The sequence below is a fragment of the Melospiza georgiana genome, chromosome Z (assembly GCF_028018845.1).
Source record: "Melospiza georgiana isolate bMelGeo1 chromosome Z, bMelGeo1.pri, whole genome shotgun sequence".
Classification (NCBI taxonomy): Eukaryota; Metazoa; Chordata; class Aves; order Passeriformes; family Passerellidae; genus Melospiza; species Melospiza georgiana.
The window spans coordinates 69,984,218-70,000,822 of NC_080465.1; the positions used below are offsets into that span (position 1 = coordinate 69,984,218).

Below are 16,605 nucleotides of genomic sequence, written 5' to 3' on the forward strand. Positions count from 1 at the left end.
CCTGACAGTCATGGGAACATGAGCTAAGGATGGAGCTGCCCAGCATGGTGGCCCAGGTGGTTTCCAATTATGTTGCAAAACTCATACACAACTAAGTAGAAATTAAGGATCAGACATGATCTTTTCTATCTCACAGTCATAGGGGCAGGTCAAGAGTGAAAAATTTAGAAACCACATCCGTGAGAAGCTGTCCATAGTGTCCCTGAACTTCAGTCTTCACTCAGAGAGCAAGCATGTAGACCTTGATATTCTGTTTGGCTGTAATTAATGCAGCCCATTTCATTGTGGCCAGAAGTCTACACAGAACAGTTCTGGTGGACAGGCAAGTTGTTCTAGAGTGAATCCTGAACAAACTCCTTTTCAGCTCAACAGGTATTCATTGTTAATGTGTTTCTTGAAACATAAGAAAACTGAACTGTGTTTTTTCTCTTAACTGTCATTTCAAGAATCAAAGTCATGTCAGGAAGACGCCACCCCTCACAACACAAATTCTTCCTGTTCATTACTGTGTCCTGGTGAACAGATGCTTTCCCTAGTTGCTTAATTTGCTGCTGTGATTCAGGTGCTGAAAACAAAGAAGCCTAAGCAAATGAAAATAATTTTTCCATTCAACAAAACTTTCTGAGATCTGACCTTTGGAGCTTTTGGTCTGTAATAGGGCAAAAGTTAGGCTTTGCATTGTTCTTTGAGGGGAGAAAACCTCCACACCTAGTGGTTTTTACACTTGTGTTAGGGGAATGTGCCTGCACTATAGAAAACCTTGTGTCGCCTGACTTAAAACATGAGTTTGAATCCTGCTTTCTTAGAAGTATCAATTCACCCCTTTTTCTTTGGTTGTTATCCTTCCCCATGAAACCTGTTTTACTGGTTTTTGAAAATAAGTATTCACTGGGCATGAAACTACATTAGATGTTAGAGGCTGAAGGACTTAGCTTTGACAGAACAGTCTTAGTTAAGGTGGGGGAAGGATTTTAATCATCCACCGTGCGTGCATGAATACTAAGGGATGTTAGTTTGATGTTGGCCTTGCTGTGGATTAGAAATTTTCATCTAGTCCTGAAAACCTTTTCATGATAAAACTTCTGTAGATACAAATGTCTCTTTCAAGAAAGTCTCACTATTGACATGCTACTATTTTCCAGGGAAGGCAAGCTTTACGAAATTCCTGTCTGGGCCTGCAAATACATGGCAGAATCGTAAATTCCTGTGTTATGTCCCATTGCAGCAATTTTCCATGACGGATCATATTTACCTCAGCTAAGAATTAATGAGGTGCATGTGCCTTCTGTGCTCAGAAAACAATAACAACTACATTGTTTTACAATAAACACCCAAGGTCTTAGAAAAAAGAAGAGAAACCAAGTCATTTTGCTGACAGCTTTCCATGTGAGGCCACAACTGTAATGTTGCTTGCGAGAGCCCCACTCAGCACAGTGGGATCATACAGGTACAGGTGGCCAACACACAAAGCCAGCCAGAGGCTGAGCCCCCAGTGCTCTTCACACCTCTGCACAACTCCTGAGCAACAAACACCAGGGTTTCAGTTTTATTCAGTGAATAAAAAGTGGGCACATGCTGTCAGTCTGCTTCAGTCAGGGAGAAAATTCCTCAGAATTTTTAAGAGCCTCCACAACAAAGAATATTAAGGCTTTGGAGGAAACCCTACCACTCTGGATTTTTTGAGACATTACCTTAAAAGATCATGAGTTTGTCACATAATTCTGCTAAAACATGTGGACAAAACTGTAAATTAAACTGCCAGTATGGTTAAGAGCATTGAAAAAAAATTAATCACTGCAATTTAAAAATTAATTCGACTATCCTTAGAGAAATATGAGTGAGACCACTACATCTAAGTCAGTTAGTTAGTTAGTTAGTGAGTTAGTTAGTTAGTCAATCTGCCTAAGAAAACAGATAAACCAACATTGAGTGTTTGTTTGTGGGTAATTGCTCAGAGTGCGACTGGATGCAGTTGTGTATAAGTAAGGAAAAGTACACAAAACCCACTGCAAATTAATATTTAAACTCATTATGCTTGATTATTGCCTTAGCTACAACATTCTGCAACATTTTCCAAATGTCTTAGAGTATATTTTTATTTTTAAAAGAATAAATTGTATCCATTTAACATCAGGAGACATGTCTCCATTGTGAATTGTCCAAGCTTCTGCAACTGGCAGATCTTCTCCTAAGTATCTACATTTTTGTTTGTTATGGCTTATGTGCAACAATTGTTCTCTTCAAGATTATCTGATTCTCGAAAATTAACAGTAAGATGTGGGTTGTTTTTATCACAGGATGGAGGCACAGAAAACTATTTTTCTCATGTTTGCACTTGTTATACTCTGCACATGAATTCTGCAGTTGTTTCTGCAGCTGACTGCCCTAAATCCCATTGAGTCAGCTAAAACCGCTCCTGAATGGAGAAACTAAGATGCAGAATTTAGGACTCAGAAGAGAAGCCATGCAAGTGCACCTGTTAATTTTGGTCAGAGATTTGACATGTAGTTTGAACAGCTTTGAGGCCCCTTCTGTTTTGAATCAAAGGATATGCATAACACATTCACTCAATAGGTCTGGATTTCTGCAAAGGACTGAATGAAGCACATGAGGTATCATGCTCTACTTGAAACCATTGCCCACCTTCCAGCAGGGTCAGTGCTGGATGGATTTAACATAGTGCCTTGAGGATTGCACTATGTATGAGAGCAGCTTTTGAGAAAAAGTGCTAAGAGGAGTAGTTAGAAAGGAAAGTTCATAAGGATGAAGAAAAACGACAGCCGTGAGTTTCTCATGGAAGGTGACAGAAAGGAAGCTGCTGGAAAGAAAAAAGTAGAACTGATGGAACTGAGTAATTACTTCTGCTTAGTAAAATTCCCTTAACTTCATTTCTGAAATCTTGTTCTTTTGTTCACCTGTTTTGATTCACAAGAAGAAACACCTATTTATGCACCTTCATCATGTGGTTGCATTATATGGGTCACAATACAAAAGCATCTCTGCTGTACCAACACCTCAAGTGCTCTGAAATCTGTTCAGACTGCAGAAAAGAATGTGAACACAGAGCTTATAACTAAATTTAATTTATAGATTTAAAAAGTTGTAAGAACTTGCTGAAATTTCCCATTCTTTAAGTTGACACATATTTTGCTTAAAGCCTACTTTACAACTTTTTTTAGCAAGAGAGTGCATCTAGCTTATCACACTATTTTACAGACAGCTTTATGGTCAAGTTGGAAAATATCTTGTTTTCCCTGATACACAGAAGCACTGTGGTGATGGAGTTCTGGACATGTTGCTGGTACCATTACTGTAGAATACATCTTGAACCCAAAAGTTATCTAGCTCCAAAAAAATATAAAGCTTTGCAGTCTGTTTACTTGTAATTACAGGAATGATTAGCACATACTTCTCGTATTTGAAGTTTGATATGTACTGAAATTTCTCTCTGAGCTGAAAGTTCTAATTTCTCTGTACTCTTTAAATATTTCCTTACCAGCTTACAGAGATAAAACCTATGCAGCATGCGTAATGTTTGAATTTGAAACAATCTGTGCCCTACTGGTGCAAGTATTTTCACCTTTATATTTTCTAGACCTATTTTGGTTCACAGGGAGAAATGTTCTGAATCAATCTCCATCATTTGGTGGCCTTACATGGGTAATAATACAGCACAAACTAATATATTTCATTATAGAAAATATATTAAAATCATAGTTCATTATAGTTCATATATGGAAAACTTCCAGTCATTCTTGAAAGTTTTGATATTAAATGCTGCAATAAATAATTATTAATAGACACAAAAAAACCCCCGTGCCTTTTATAGTAAAGCTGTTAGGAAGATTTTGAAATTGTATCTTAACATTTTATTTTTAATCCTAAAAAGTTCCTTTTAGTAAAGAACATTCTTGAGGTCATTGGTTTCCTCTTGAAATTGAACCCTTCTCAGATATGTGCATTTTGAACAATGATGTTCCTTGTTTGCAAATTCTGAAGAGAAAATCTGCACACTTCCACTATCCAAATGCAAGACTTTGCTGCATGGGAAATTTTTTATGAAAATGATTTTTTATATACCGTGGTAGGTATGATGTAATTATTTTTCACATTGAAAAATTTTAAAACCCCTCATCATTTTTTTAGTCTGGGAAATAGTCACATTTTAAGAAAATTTTTCAGTACATTTTCTTTACAAAGTTGCCTTTGCATCATTGCACACATCTTCTTTTGCCTTCTCTTTCAAATACAAACTAATTACAAAAAACTATTTTTAAACTATTACTGTCTTATATGTCCTCCATCTCTGAATTTTTCAATTTTTATTCTTTTTTCTTGCAAAAGAAATTATACCATACAACATAAAATCAATGGACTCAGGTTTATATTTTTAGTAGAACCAGAAGTAGTCATTAAGGCTTTTTATCAGACAAATGGAAAGTTTCAACTGGAGTTGGATTTAATTTTGTGTTCCTCTTTAGATAAGTACAGTCTTCTCTCTATGATAACTTCCAACACATCTGCAGTTGGAAATCACTTTTCTCATGCCAGTCAGCGCTGCCCAGCAGAAGTGTGCTGGACCCCTAAATATGAGGTTAGAAATACCTAACCTCATATTTAGTCACCACAAGGCTCAGTCCTGCAAACTTTTACATACTGAAGTACCTTGGGTGTAACTGTGAGCCTTCTTTTTGGAGTAAGACTATGGACAGGCTTAATATTTTTCAGCCCTCAACCTTAAATGTAAATTTAGATGCAGACTTTCATGTGCTCTAAATTCTTCATCTGTTTGTCTCTCTATATATGGAAGGTGAAAAATCCCCAACCTTGTATGGACCTAGAATTATGTCAACTCTTAATATGTCAACTATATGATATTTTTGAGAGTGTAAGTGTTAGAATAAGTGTTAAACCTTATATGAAACATCCTTAAGGTAGTCTGTGCATCTGCTGTGGAAAGATTTTTTAATTGAGACCAATGAGAAGTTTTGCTTTAAAACGGACAGACTCTCTACCCGCTTTGATCATCTTTTTCGTGATGTTATGAGCAACCATGAGCAAAATGATCTGAAAAAGGATGAAGACCTTGGTCTTAATTTTCCCCCTTTTTCTCTTTGTCTGAAATTCCACCATTTTGGGACGTAATTTTGTTTGCACAGAGGAGAAAAAAAAAGCTTAATCACCTAACTGGGAGGAAAATCAGGAGAGGTGAGAAGAGTAAAAGAAAAGAAAACTCATAAAATATTGTACCTAGGCATTTGTAAAAGTAAGGTTGGGACTTGAGGAGAGCAACAATCAGAAACTTTCCATGCTCTTTGTTTTCAAGGTGTGAGCCGTATCACAACTGAAATTTCTTGGTACAGTGTGTGTCACCACAGCATAATCAAAAGCCCTGAGCTTTGGCTCTTTTGTAAGTTTACCTGCTCACTCTGAGCAGCTCCAAAGCAGCATAATAGTGAAATCTGAAACCATGGCTTGTATCTAAACGAAAATGTGGTTAGGGAAGCAGAGCAGAGCACAGCTCTCTGCACATTACAGATGAAGTAGGAAGTGGCTGATCAGCTGCTGCAGATGTTATTGCAGGTTCTTAGTAAACCCTCTGTAAAACCCAGAAAGCTACCCAGATCTTGCATGGTAGAAGTGGTGAGGTGCTTTGCAGTAAAACTGAAAAGCATGTTGGGTTTGCAGAGTAGCTCAAAAACATTTTGCTTTATAAAAATATTATTTTAAAGACTTTCTGATGTGTAACTGCTTAAAAAATCCTGAAGTCATTTTATGATGAAAACTATAAAAATTCACTAATAATTTTATTTGAAGTTTCCTTGTAGCACCTGCTCACTGTCAGGGTTTTTTTAACATTACTAAAAGCTGGAGTCAGTAACAGACCAGGAGCTTACTGCATCAGGGGTGAAAGGCAATAAGATCTCACCAAATGCCATACTCTAGGCCAAAGAAAGAAGGTGGGGTTTTTTTAGAATGCGAAGTCAATAATCCATTTTTGCCCTGTATGTTGCAAGAGACTGCATTGTTATAGAAGGTATTTTCTTACTTACATATGTATATGTATTTATACTGTCTATTTATGGTGAAGCAGGTATGATGAGACCACTCAAAATGGAATGTACACAGTGCCATGCATTGCTGTTCAGTTCTAGTTTTATTTAGGATGCAGGCATGGACCAGAAATTTCTGGATTGAGGCAGTGGATAGGCAGGATGCTACAGCCTGATACCTTAAATATCATTAACAGTTCAATCTTTGTGGTTAAGTCTGGATTATTTGGAGACTGGAGGCCAGACTAATGCATTTGCTACAGAGTGTATTGCAGATAAGATCAACACAGCTGTTTTGAGCTAACTGGGATTTCTAAAGTGCTGCTGGCTTTGGGAGCAGGTATACATTGCTGCTGCAGTCCCACCAAGTGTGAGAAAAATATGAATAGTTGAAGCCAGACCACCCTCTGCTAGAACAGGATATTTGCCTGCTTCAAGGGAGATTATCAAAATGACTATTTTTCATTGTTGCCAATTAAAAGCTTTGTGCCAAATAAACATGTTCTATTGCAATACTGATTTGATTGAACAGACAGGTTTGTATCTTCAGCTGATGGATGTAGAACTGTGGGTATGAGTGCTAAAAAATATGAGATTTTTTCCTCTTTGACAGCTTCTATTCTGCTCAGGTTGGTAATTGGATGTTTACCAATCTCTCACCCAAACACTGAGATACCCTGGTATTTAGGGAGGAAATAAATAGATACATGTTAAGTTTTATTAATACTGGAGCCAAAATCACCCTTGCACATGAGTCCAATTCATTTTACCATTTTGAAAAACAAAGGACCATCTGTGACCAAAGGACCAGTTCCCTCAAGATTCCCATCCCACCAATACATGTTCTGGGTGTAGTACATTACAGACTTTATGCAGTACTTGGACTTCCCTTCATTTTGCCACATGTTTATGGAATGAGCATCTCAGGACAGAGTGATGAAGTACTGAAGCACTGAAGGTTTTAATAGGGTGAGAATTGCTTTTTCTCATTCTCATTCTGTCCTGAATGCTTCAGGACAGAATTCACAAGTTCCAAAAGAGCTGGACTTCTAATTTCTCTTTTGAGTTCCCATGGGAAAGGCATAGAAATTATGCTTTTTTATGCAGGTTGATTTCTTCTGCTGTTGAACACAGAATATCTGGACATGAAGGGAGATGGGATCTTTCGCTAGATGTCATACCAAAGATGTATCAGTGTTTCCCTTTCACAAGCCAAGAATGGCAAGGGTCAAAGTCACAAGTATTGCATCAAGACAACTTCAGTGTCCTTCACTTCCTGATAAACAAACATTCCCAAGAATGTAAGTGAACTTTTGGCCAGTGCCCATATGAAAGCTGCTTGAGAAGGTTCTCCAAGAACACAAGATAGATTTTTGCCGTGTTCTGTGCATAGCTGTCCTGTAAGTGCTGAGGATCTGAGCATGATTAAAGAAGTTTAATGCCACAAGCAGCAGTATAATGGGACATTCTGTGGACATTTTTTTAGAGCAGTTTTCTCTATACAGCTGCAGTGCCTTTTCTTCTGTTCTTTTGTTTCTATTTGAAGGGCTTCCATTTCTGCCTCTGTTTATTCAGTGCAGCACTACTTTTGAGAAAGCTGAGAGTCCTGAGAGGAGAGGCTGTTTGGAAACCGAGGTGTTAGCTGTCAAAGCTGCCCCACAGTGACCACCCTTAACACTGTTTACTGTGATGAGAGCACTTCAGGTGCATGTGAAGCCAGGATGTAGTTTCAGTTTAATTTCTTGATCTGAATGTCTGCTGCTGACTGCTGTTCCACTACCTAAATGGAGCTTTTCCATGTTTTTATAGTACCAAGTGTCCCAGATTAAAAAAAAAAAAAAAAAAAAAAAACAAAAAAAAAAAAACCAGAAAAAAAAACCAAAACAAAAAAAAAAAAACCAAAAAAAAAAAAAACAAAAACAAAACAAAACAAAGCAAAAAACAAAAAACAAAAAAAAAACCAACAAAAAAAACACTGCTCCATTAAAACAGCAAAGAAAATCTACTATTGAATGTTATCATAGCTTTGGCTCATCAGGCCTGATTGTTACACCTTTTTTTCCAAACAGCTTTTCACTTTTCAGCATGTCACTTTCCTACCTAAATCATTCCATTATTTCTAGTATTAGAATTAAAGTATTTTACACCTGCATCAGTCTTGGTCATAAGTGTAATTAATTAAGCTAATTAAAACTCTAAAGGCAGAGAAGAGTCAGTTACAATAGTTAGAAACTAAAAAAGCAGTATTTCTATTAATATGATGTTACTGTTAGATGATAAAAAACTACAAAAATTAAAAAGGACAGGTTGTTCAGCCTTTATACTTAAAAATAAGCTCTTAATCTAAAATGCATGTGGTATCCTTTCCTGGCTCACTTTCCTATTGCCTGAATTTGGCTCTCAAGAGACATCAGATGAAAGAAGTATTATGCACAGAGACTTGGGAAGAATTTTTACCTTAGTCCTACAAAGGACGTATAACAAGAAGTAATACAATGTGAAGACAAAAGGTTCATATGCATGTTGAGCACATACACAACACTCTGTTAGGACAACGTGGATACAACCACTGAAAAACTGATGTAGGATTCCCTATTAAAACACAAAAATAAATTTTTGAGAGTATTATTAATACCAATTAACATGGCTTTCAGGAAAACAAAACAAAACAACAACAAAAAAAAAAAAAAAAAAAAAAAAAAAAAAAAAAAAAAGCAGAACAACCAAACCAAAAAAACAGACTCCTTTCTGGTTGTTTCATTTGATTAAACTCTAGAATTCATCTGGAGATACATTCATATTCTGGAGATAGGTTTGTATTTATAAGAAGTTTTAGGGCAATGAGGAATTGTAGTCTGTGGGTGAGTAAAGACTGTGAAGAATTAAATGCTAAGATATAATCTGCAAGTATTCAGATACAACAAGAGCACAGTGAGGTGTAACCTTGGCTCATTTAAGCAAAGTTTGCTTTTATTCAAATGCAATTGTACATATATATTGTACATATAATGTACAATTGTACATATAATGAAGAAATGTAAACCATACCCGTGAAACAAGGTGGTGTAATGATTTGGAGGAAAAAAATCAAGTTATAAGCAGCTCTGCAATTGGGTGAGGACTAAAATGAGACACAAGATCATAATGCTTAAGGGTTATCAGCTTGTACTCTAGATTCTTGGAGTTTTACCCTTAAAGAATTTTTATATAGTTACAAAGTTTTTGAATAAAAGATTTTTGCTCCTGGACATTAGTTTAATAGTCAGGAGTCTGCTCTTCCAAAACAGGAGGAGAGATGACAATTGGAGAAAATACTGAAACCCCCTGATATCAGTGGAGATATGGCCACATGAAGAATGACTTGCAATTTTCATCACTACACGTGGCAGACAAGTGCATGCTCTATAGAATTTCAGTGCCAGATTTTCTACAGTGTTGAAAAAGTTGGAGAGATAACAGAAATAGCTATGAAATAATTGGGAAACACGAGGAAGAAAAAGAAAAAAAAAAGCACCCTCGATTGAGATTTAAAAGGTCGAGTCTTTTAAAGTCACTGAAAAACATCTGAGTTATGTAATAATTCCAGGTCTGTCATTACCTTTTGGGTATAAAACAGTGGTGATAAAATGCTTTTGACCTTGTGTGCAAAGGTAAAAATGAACGAACCTGAAGCCCGAGGAACTTAGAAAACAGTAAGATGCAAGTTTTTATAAAAAGCAAACTTAAAGTACCACTACAAAAACTCTATAGTATTCTTTGTCTTGTCAACACCCCTCAAACTACTGAAAGACACAGCCAAAATGTTACTTTAGTATAGCTCCAGCTGTTGATCTCAATATTTCAAATGTGATGTAACAGACAGGACAGCAATAAAAGGATGTCAGCATTGAATTGGAAGAGATATAAAGAAGTTGTTTGTCACTATTTTGATATCCATCCCAAAGTACAGGGTAAGAACTAGAACTTATTCATGCCATAAATTTATCCTACTTCTTCAACATGGACCTCAAAGCATGAAAATTCTACTTTCACAGTTAGAAAGTGCCTTCTAACAAATGTTGCTTGCTTTTAAGCATGTTACTCACTGCCTCTTCACTATGGAATAAAAGGAGGGGAAATATAAATTATCCCTTTCTTCACTACCAGTGACTTAGGTATTAATTTTGTTCTACCCCAATCTTAGCACATTTCCCTAAACCACCACCATTTGTTCAATATATTCAGGAATTTATGTTTTCTAGACCTCATTCTCACTATTCTCCTTTGGGTAATCTCCAGCTGCCACACATTGGCCCTGCTGCAGCCTCCTCAATACTAAGAGAAAGGATTATTTCACTTAACTTTTGGGCTATATTTTTGAATAAAATGCTAAAAACATAAGTGGAGCAAATTTAATCTTGACATATCTTAAATTGTAAGGATCTTCTTTTGTAATATGCATGTTCCTTAATGCACAAACCACAAAAGAATTCACTTGTGTAATCATCCGTTTTGGGACTATCAGTATTTTTCCGTTTAAGTAATGGAGGAACTTAACAGGTTTAAAATGCACCACTGTTCATATATATGTTGACAAGTTGGTCTAAGCATCCATGAAGAAATATTTATCCATCATTTTTTGAGTTGTATGGTAGTACAGAGAAAAACTGTCAAGGTTTGATAATTTCACTTTGATTTCCATGTGAGATAAGGAAAAGTCCATCCTGAAGTTACTAACTCCCCTTTTCCTGTCTATCACAAGGACAGAATTCCAGACACCCAATAAGGTAAAAATGCTCTTCCAATAGATTCTTGCAATTTTCAGTCTTATTATTAAACTTTAGTAAATATTTGTAGTTGCTCTGTGTTTTGAACCACTTTTTTTTCAGTGAGGTTACCATTTCCTTTACTTGACAAGATTCTAATCTGTCACAGGTGTGAACTTAAATAAATTCTCCAGAAGACAAAGGAGTTTCTTCTCAGTTGTAATTGATTTTAACAGAGCTCTGAATTTGTTTTTTCCCGCTGTTCTCCTTTTCCTTGGATTTTTCTGGATTTGTCTCCATGCAGCTGAGCGCAGTTCTTTTTGGCTAGATTTTAATTCACTAATAATAATTCCAAAAAAAATAAAATCATACTTCAAAAACATCATAGCATCAAAACTCCAACTTAATTTGCTTAATTTGTAGAATGATTTCTCTCAAAATCAACGCTCAGAGCAGTGGTTGCTATGGTTTGGTTGTGGTTTGTGCAGGGAGCATGAATTCAGTACAGCACACATGCATACCAGCTCACTCATGTAATTGTGGCTTCTGTGCCTAGCGTGGAGCACCATCAGTTTCTGGGGCTACCCCTGTCTGCTGAGGGTGTAGCTTTCTGTGCAGCTTTGCCACTTTTCTAATCTGAGCTTGCTAGAAAAGTCCAGACTTTCTACAACTTATATTAAAATTGTATTTGAAGATGTTCAGAGACCTGTACCTCTCTCTCTAAAGGCCAAAATATGTTTTTGTCTGTTATCTCTTCCCTTAAAACTCTTTGAGCAAAAAAACTCAGCAATACTATGTCAGTGCTCATATGAAACCTTGCAGCTGGTCTTTTAAGGGAATTATGGAACTATAATTTAGTTTTGAATCACAGGTATTAATGTATTGGGTGAACTGTGCTGTTTTTGTGTCTAGTTCATGTCTTGGCAAAGACATTTTTGTGTCCTTGTACAGGGAGAACGTTTTTGAATGCAGTCTCCTCCTGTCTAGTGTGATAAGATAATGCAACAAAAATATCTAGAGCAGGTTCAGCAAAATATACTTTGTCTAGGGTGTTTGCTGATATCTTACCCGAAAACTTCATCAAACACAGCAAAGTTCCTTCCTCAGATGTTTGCTTGATAAATTCAGTCTGTTCTGCTACATTTCAGGTCCTAAAAATGAAGGTTTGAAACAGAAGACACTTTCCTCAGCCGCACTTGCCCCACCGATACCTCCATCACACGCGGCGGGGCCACCTCCTCCACCGGCCTTTCACCCATCCCTGCAGGGGCCAGCAGCTCCCAGCCTGCCTCCCAGAAACATCAAGCCCAGCTCTGAAACAATGTGAGTGAACAAAAGCCACAACATCTTTATTTTCTCGCCTTTCTCTGCCTACCACTTTCCTCCTGGTGCAGCAGGCAAAGGCTGCATGTGCTCCAGGTTTCTGAAAGAGGAGTGTCTCACACTACTTTCCTAATCCCACCCTGTACCTGGCCTGTTTAGAATTAGCTTTTTGTATTAGTTTGTACCCTCCAACTATTCAGTTGTTTCCCTGTCTTGTGTATAACAATTTGTTTTTGTCCTCTGTTGGAGAGGGTAAGGGGAGGGGAACACACTGGTTTTTGACTCCAGAACAATCCAAAAACTTTAAACACTGATAGAAAATCAGTTGCCTCAATAGTTTAAGGTTTCCCCTGAATTTTTCTGGGCAAAGAGGGCGAGGAGGGTCAGGTCTATGAGGCAATACCCCCGGAAGCAGCTTTGCAAGCTGGAGGAACTGAGCTCAGCACTGGTTGTGAAACTGCACTGAGGCCATGACGTGGCCTTGTGTGATAACCCTGAGAAGCCTCTGTTGTTATGGGGCTCCTTTCTTTATCCTTCTTTGAAGAGCTGTGTACAGAAGTGGGAGTTCTGCTGACAGAGTTGTAAGTGCTCGAGTCCAGCATCAAAACTGACCAGAGTCAAGCTGAGCTTGAATAATGAGCTGCTTCCTGGCCAGCAGGCACTGCAAAGAGCATCACCCAGCAGGCAGGAGCAGGGAGGGAGGCATGTCCAGCTCAGCGCTGTGTGACAGCATCAGTCCTGCCTCACAGCCGCAGTACCTGCAGCGGCCAGGCTGGGTATCCTCCTCTTTACCCAGGCGTAGGAGCCGAGTTTGACATCAGACACTTTTTAAATGTACCTCCCGATGTCCTGTCTGCTCTCTCATTCCTGTGTGCCCTGTAAATTCTACTCTCTGCTGAAAATTTGTGCCTGGATGCTGACACCTTTGCTTTTGCCTGTCTCCATGCTTTCCCCATCAAGCCAGTTTTAGAACATCCCGTTCTGCTTTCAAGTCCTTTTTTTGATTACACTTCTTTGATGATAACTGTCAGCCCTTGTTTTCTTTCTGCTGTTAAAAAGCATTATGAAGTTAAATGTCTCTGATATTATTAGGTATATTTTCAAGTCAATTTCCCATTTTTCTTGTTTGAACAACATTTTAAATCTAAGAGCTCTGGTGGCATTTTACCTGGCCTAACCTTTACACCGTTTCTCTTGTCCCTTGTTTAGACTTTAAGCCCAACAAGTCAAAGTCTCAGAGCTATATTTAGTATTGAGGAAAAAGTCTGAAATTGTACTTTTGCATTGTAAGAAGACTGCACCTGCAAAAATGGTTAAAAAGCCCAACAGATTCTTTCCATTCAGTCAGTCCATCTGCTTATGATATTTTTCATACCACACTCTCTCGGAGTGCCTTTGGCTCACTTTGATATTTTTTACTCTAGATCAAGATAGCCCCACCTGAAACACTTAGTCACAGTCAGAGAGAACACATTAGAAAATCTTGTGTGTATTTAAGTAGGATAGAGGGCTCAATAGACTGTTCTGCTTTTGTATAAAATAGATAATAAAAAGCACCAGAAAAATGGTTAATGAAAATGTAATCATAAAACCATCTTCATAGGTTTCACATGTTTGCCTTTTCATATTTACAGAAACCTAGAAAATGAAGAAAATTATGATGACGTTGAATTTGTTTCACAGGGTAAGATGCATACATTTTATACATTTTAATTAATGGCTACTGTGAGAAGCTGTGAGCATGTTGTATTTATAAGATAAGGAAAAGTTTGTTGTATTCAAGAGTGATTTGTTTACTAATTATACTGGTTCTGCCACTTTATGGAGATGGTTGTCTCATAACACTAATGGATCTACTGTTCTGTGATTAATATGATAGACTCTCAGAAACTGCGCTAAATTTCTTTCTTCCCACCCCCTTATCCTCTTTTTCTATTTTTTCTTCTTTTTATCTTTCTTTTTGTTTTTATTTGGTTAGAAATATACTGGAACTATAATCACCAGATCTTCAAACCTGACCGAAAATGAATGCTGCTCTTTCAGAGTTGTGTGGTCTAGTGAAGGAGGCACTGTTCTATACTTGATTAAAAAAAATAAATAAATAAAAAAAGATGGGTTGACTGGGCTTTTACTGTCACTTTGTGGGTCTGAGAGTATGAGAGGCAGTGAGTTGTACCAGGGGCAGCAGACAAGCAGATTGTGACACAAAGAATGCCCATCTGCCTTCTGACCCCTGTTTGGTGGCACTTGGGCTGTGCCAGGCACGCTGTGCATCATTTTGTGTGTTGGCCATCCAGACTCACAGCACTGCAGGCCGTGCAGCTGGAGCACAGCTTTCCTTACCTACCTGCCTGCAGAGTAAGGAGGAATCAGGAGATTCACAGAATATCTTTTCCTGCTGCCCAGAGCAGAGGCTGGATTAGGAAAAGAGCTTTTGCTATACTTGTTCAGCTGTTGGGCTGGTGCAAGCAATTTCTTTGAGGTCTCTTTGGATTTATTAGGTTTTTGACAATCATAAAAGTAGTGATTTTGTAAAAAAATAACATAGGTAAATTCACTAACATAGTTAAAGATTTTTTAAAACAAATTTTCCACTTTTAAAATACATGTGAAATATGCTGTTTGTAAATATTTTTAGTTTGCAATGTTCTAGGAAAGCAATCTAGAAAAACTGAATTTTGCATTCATACCTTCATCTAAAAACAAGATCTTGCAAAATAAAAGATTCTAGTTAATATCACTGACTTTATAGGCAGTTCTAAATAGTTAATGCTAGAATGAATTGTTTTCTGCACAAGAAAAAAATAAATATCCTTGTTTTATTTTGTTCCTTTAGGTCATGGAAATACACAGAGGGTAAGTACTATCCAGCAACATAAACCTATCTTTTTAGCAAAAACTTAAAAGTTTAGTGAAACCTCTTCAACACATTAGACAATTACTTGCAGATTTAATCCAGTATATCCACAGTAAGCTGTAGAAGCAATTATTTGTTGTGAAGGATAGAAATAGAATCAGAGAGAAGCAGAGTAAACTGGAACAAATTATCAAAGCTGGCTAGACACCAAAAATTGATTAAAAGAAAAGAAAATGGAAAACTACGTCTTCTATTATCATTGACCTTTCATTTCACTGGAATTTTCCAGAAATAATAGAAAGAATGGTCCTGGTCCATTCTGATAATAGAATATTTCAGTTAATATTTCAGCTAATCACATATTTTATCATGTATATATATATATACCTGGCTATATAAGGACTAAGACAATCTCTTAGAACTTAATCTGAATACCATGTAGATCCTTAGCATTCCAGTTTATAAAGGGCTAACCCTGACACCTTCATCATGGAAGTCCAGTCATCAGCAATGATAAAGACTTTACAGGACACACTTTGCAATTAAAACATCCACTTCGGATTAAGCAATCTGCCTGGGTGGTTTTAACAATCCAAGACTTGATAGGTATGATATTGTAAAAAATAGCAGAAAGAAAAGCATAGTGTGTTTAAATAATGGAGTAACTTGTTTGGGGAAGCATAAAGGTATTTGCATTTTGCTATAAATGATTCTTACATAGTTTGTCTGAAGCTTATGTAGCAGAGCAAGTTTCTTCATGTCTATTCGACTGTACTTAGACCATTGAAAATTGATTCTTTTTTATAGGGTCAAGAAAGTGATGGAGAGATGTATGAAGACATTAATGACATCAGGTCGTAATTCTAAACTTCATGACCTATTGTACCTTTATTACTATCTTTTCTAATAGGTGTATTTCATCTGAAATAAAAGAGCCATTCTGCTGCAGGCCCTGTCTTCATTCATTTCCCCTGGAGAAAGTCTGTCTCTTCACAGGCTCTTTCCCTGTTAGGCCTGCCATGCTCTGGCGTGGCAGAACTCCTGCAATTAAATAATGCAGTCACTGTGATCAAGGTAATAGAACTCTGATTTCTGATCTAAGGAGTATGTCTGAACCACTGGTTGGAATTACAGCCTAGGAGGAAAAATAAGCTCAGCCCCAAGGTTTATGGTCCCAGACAGGTCTTTTGCAGTGGGGTTTTTTTAATTGCTTTTCAGATAAATATTCTTAGAACTCTTATGAGAGGCTGGATTGACAATTTTTGTTGCCTGAGTCAACTAGTATAGCAACAGAGACAGAATACAAGCTCTGCTGATTCTTCTTCCATTTAGACCTTTCCTTTGATGACTCTTTCTACCCTGGTAATGTCTGAATCTATGGGATTTATGTTGTTACAATAGCCAAAGAAAACTCTAATTCCCTCTGAATAAGTAATTTATGTAGAATATTTCAGATGTACAACAATTTTCAGCAAAAATTTATTGTTGAATCCCCTTTGATTTATAGCCCAAGTGATCCTCATTTCAGACATTTTTTTAGCAATTTGAGCCTACCTGTCTAGCAAAAGTATTGGGGGAAAAAAGGAGGGAGTTTCACTCGAACAACTCCATAAGGTTTCTAAAACAG

General features: G+C 37.1%; 1 protein-coding gene across 1 annotated transcript in view; it reads left to right on the top strand.

Moving 5' to 3' along the window:
- Positions 1–16,605, top strand: part of FYB1 (FYN binding protein 1) — a 47,901-nt gene that overhangs the window by 12,576 nt on the left and 18,720 nt on the right. Inside the window, exons 3-6 of the mRNA XM_058044565.1 lie at positions 11,947–12,121; positions 13,756–13,805; positions 14,958–14,977; positions 15,786–15,832. Of these exons, the coding sequence (XP_057900548.1) occupies positions 11,947–12,121; positions 13,756–13,805; positions 14,958–14,977; positions 15,786–15,832 (292 nt within the window). The remainder of the gene's footprint in view (positions 1–11,946; positions 12,122–13,755; positions 13,806–14,957; positions 14,978–15,785; positions 15,833–16,605) is intronic.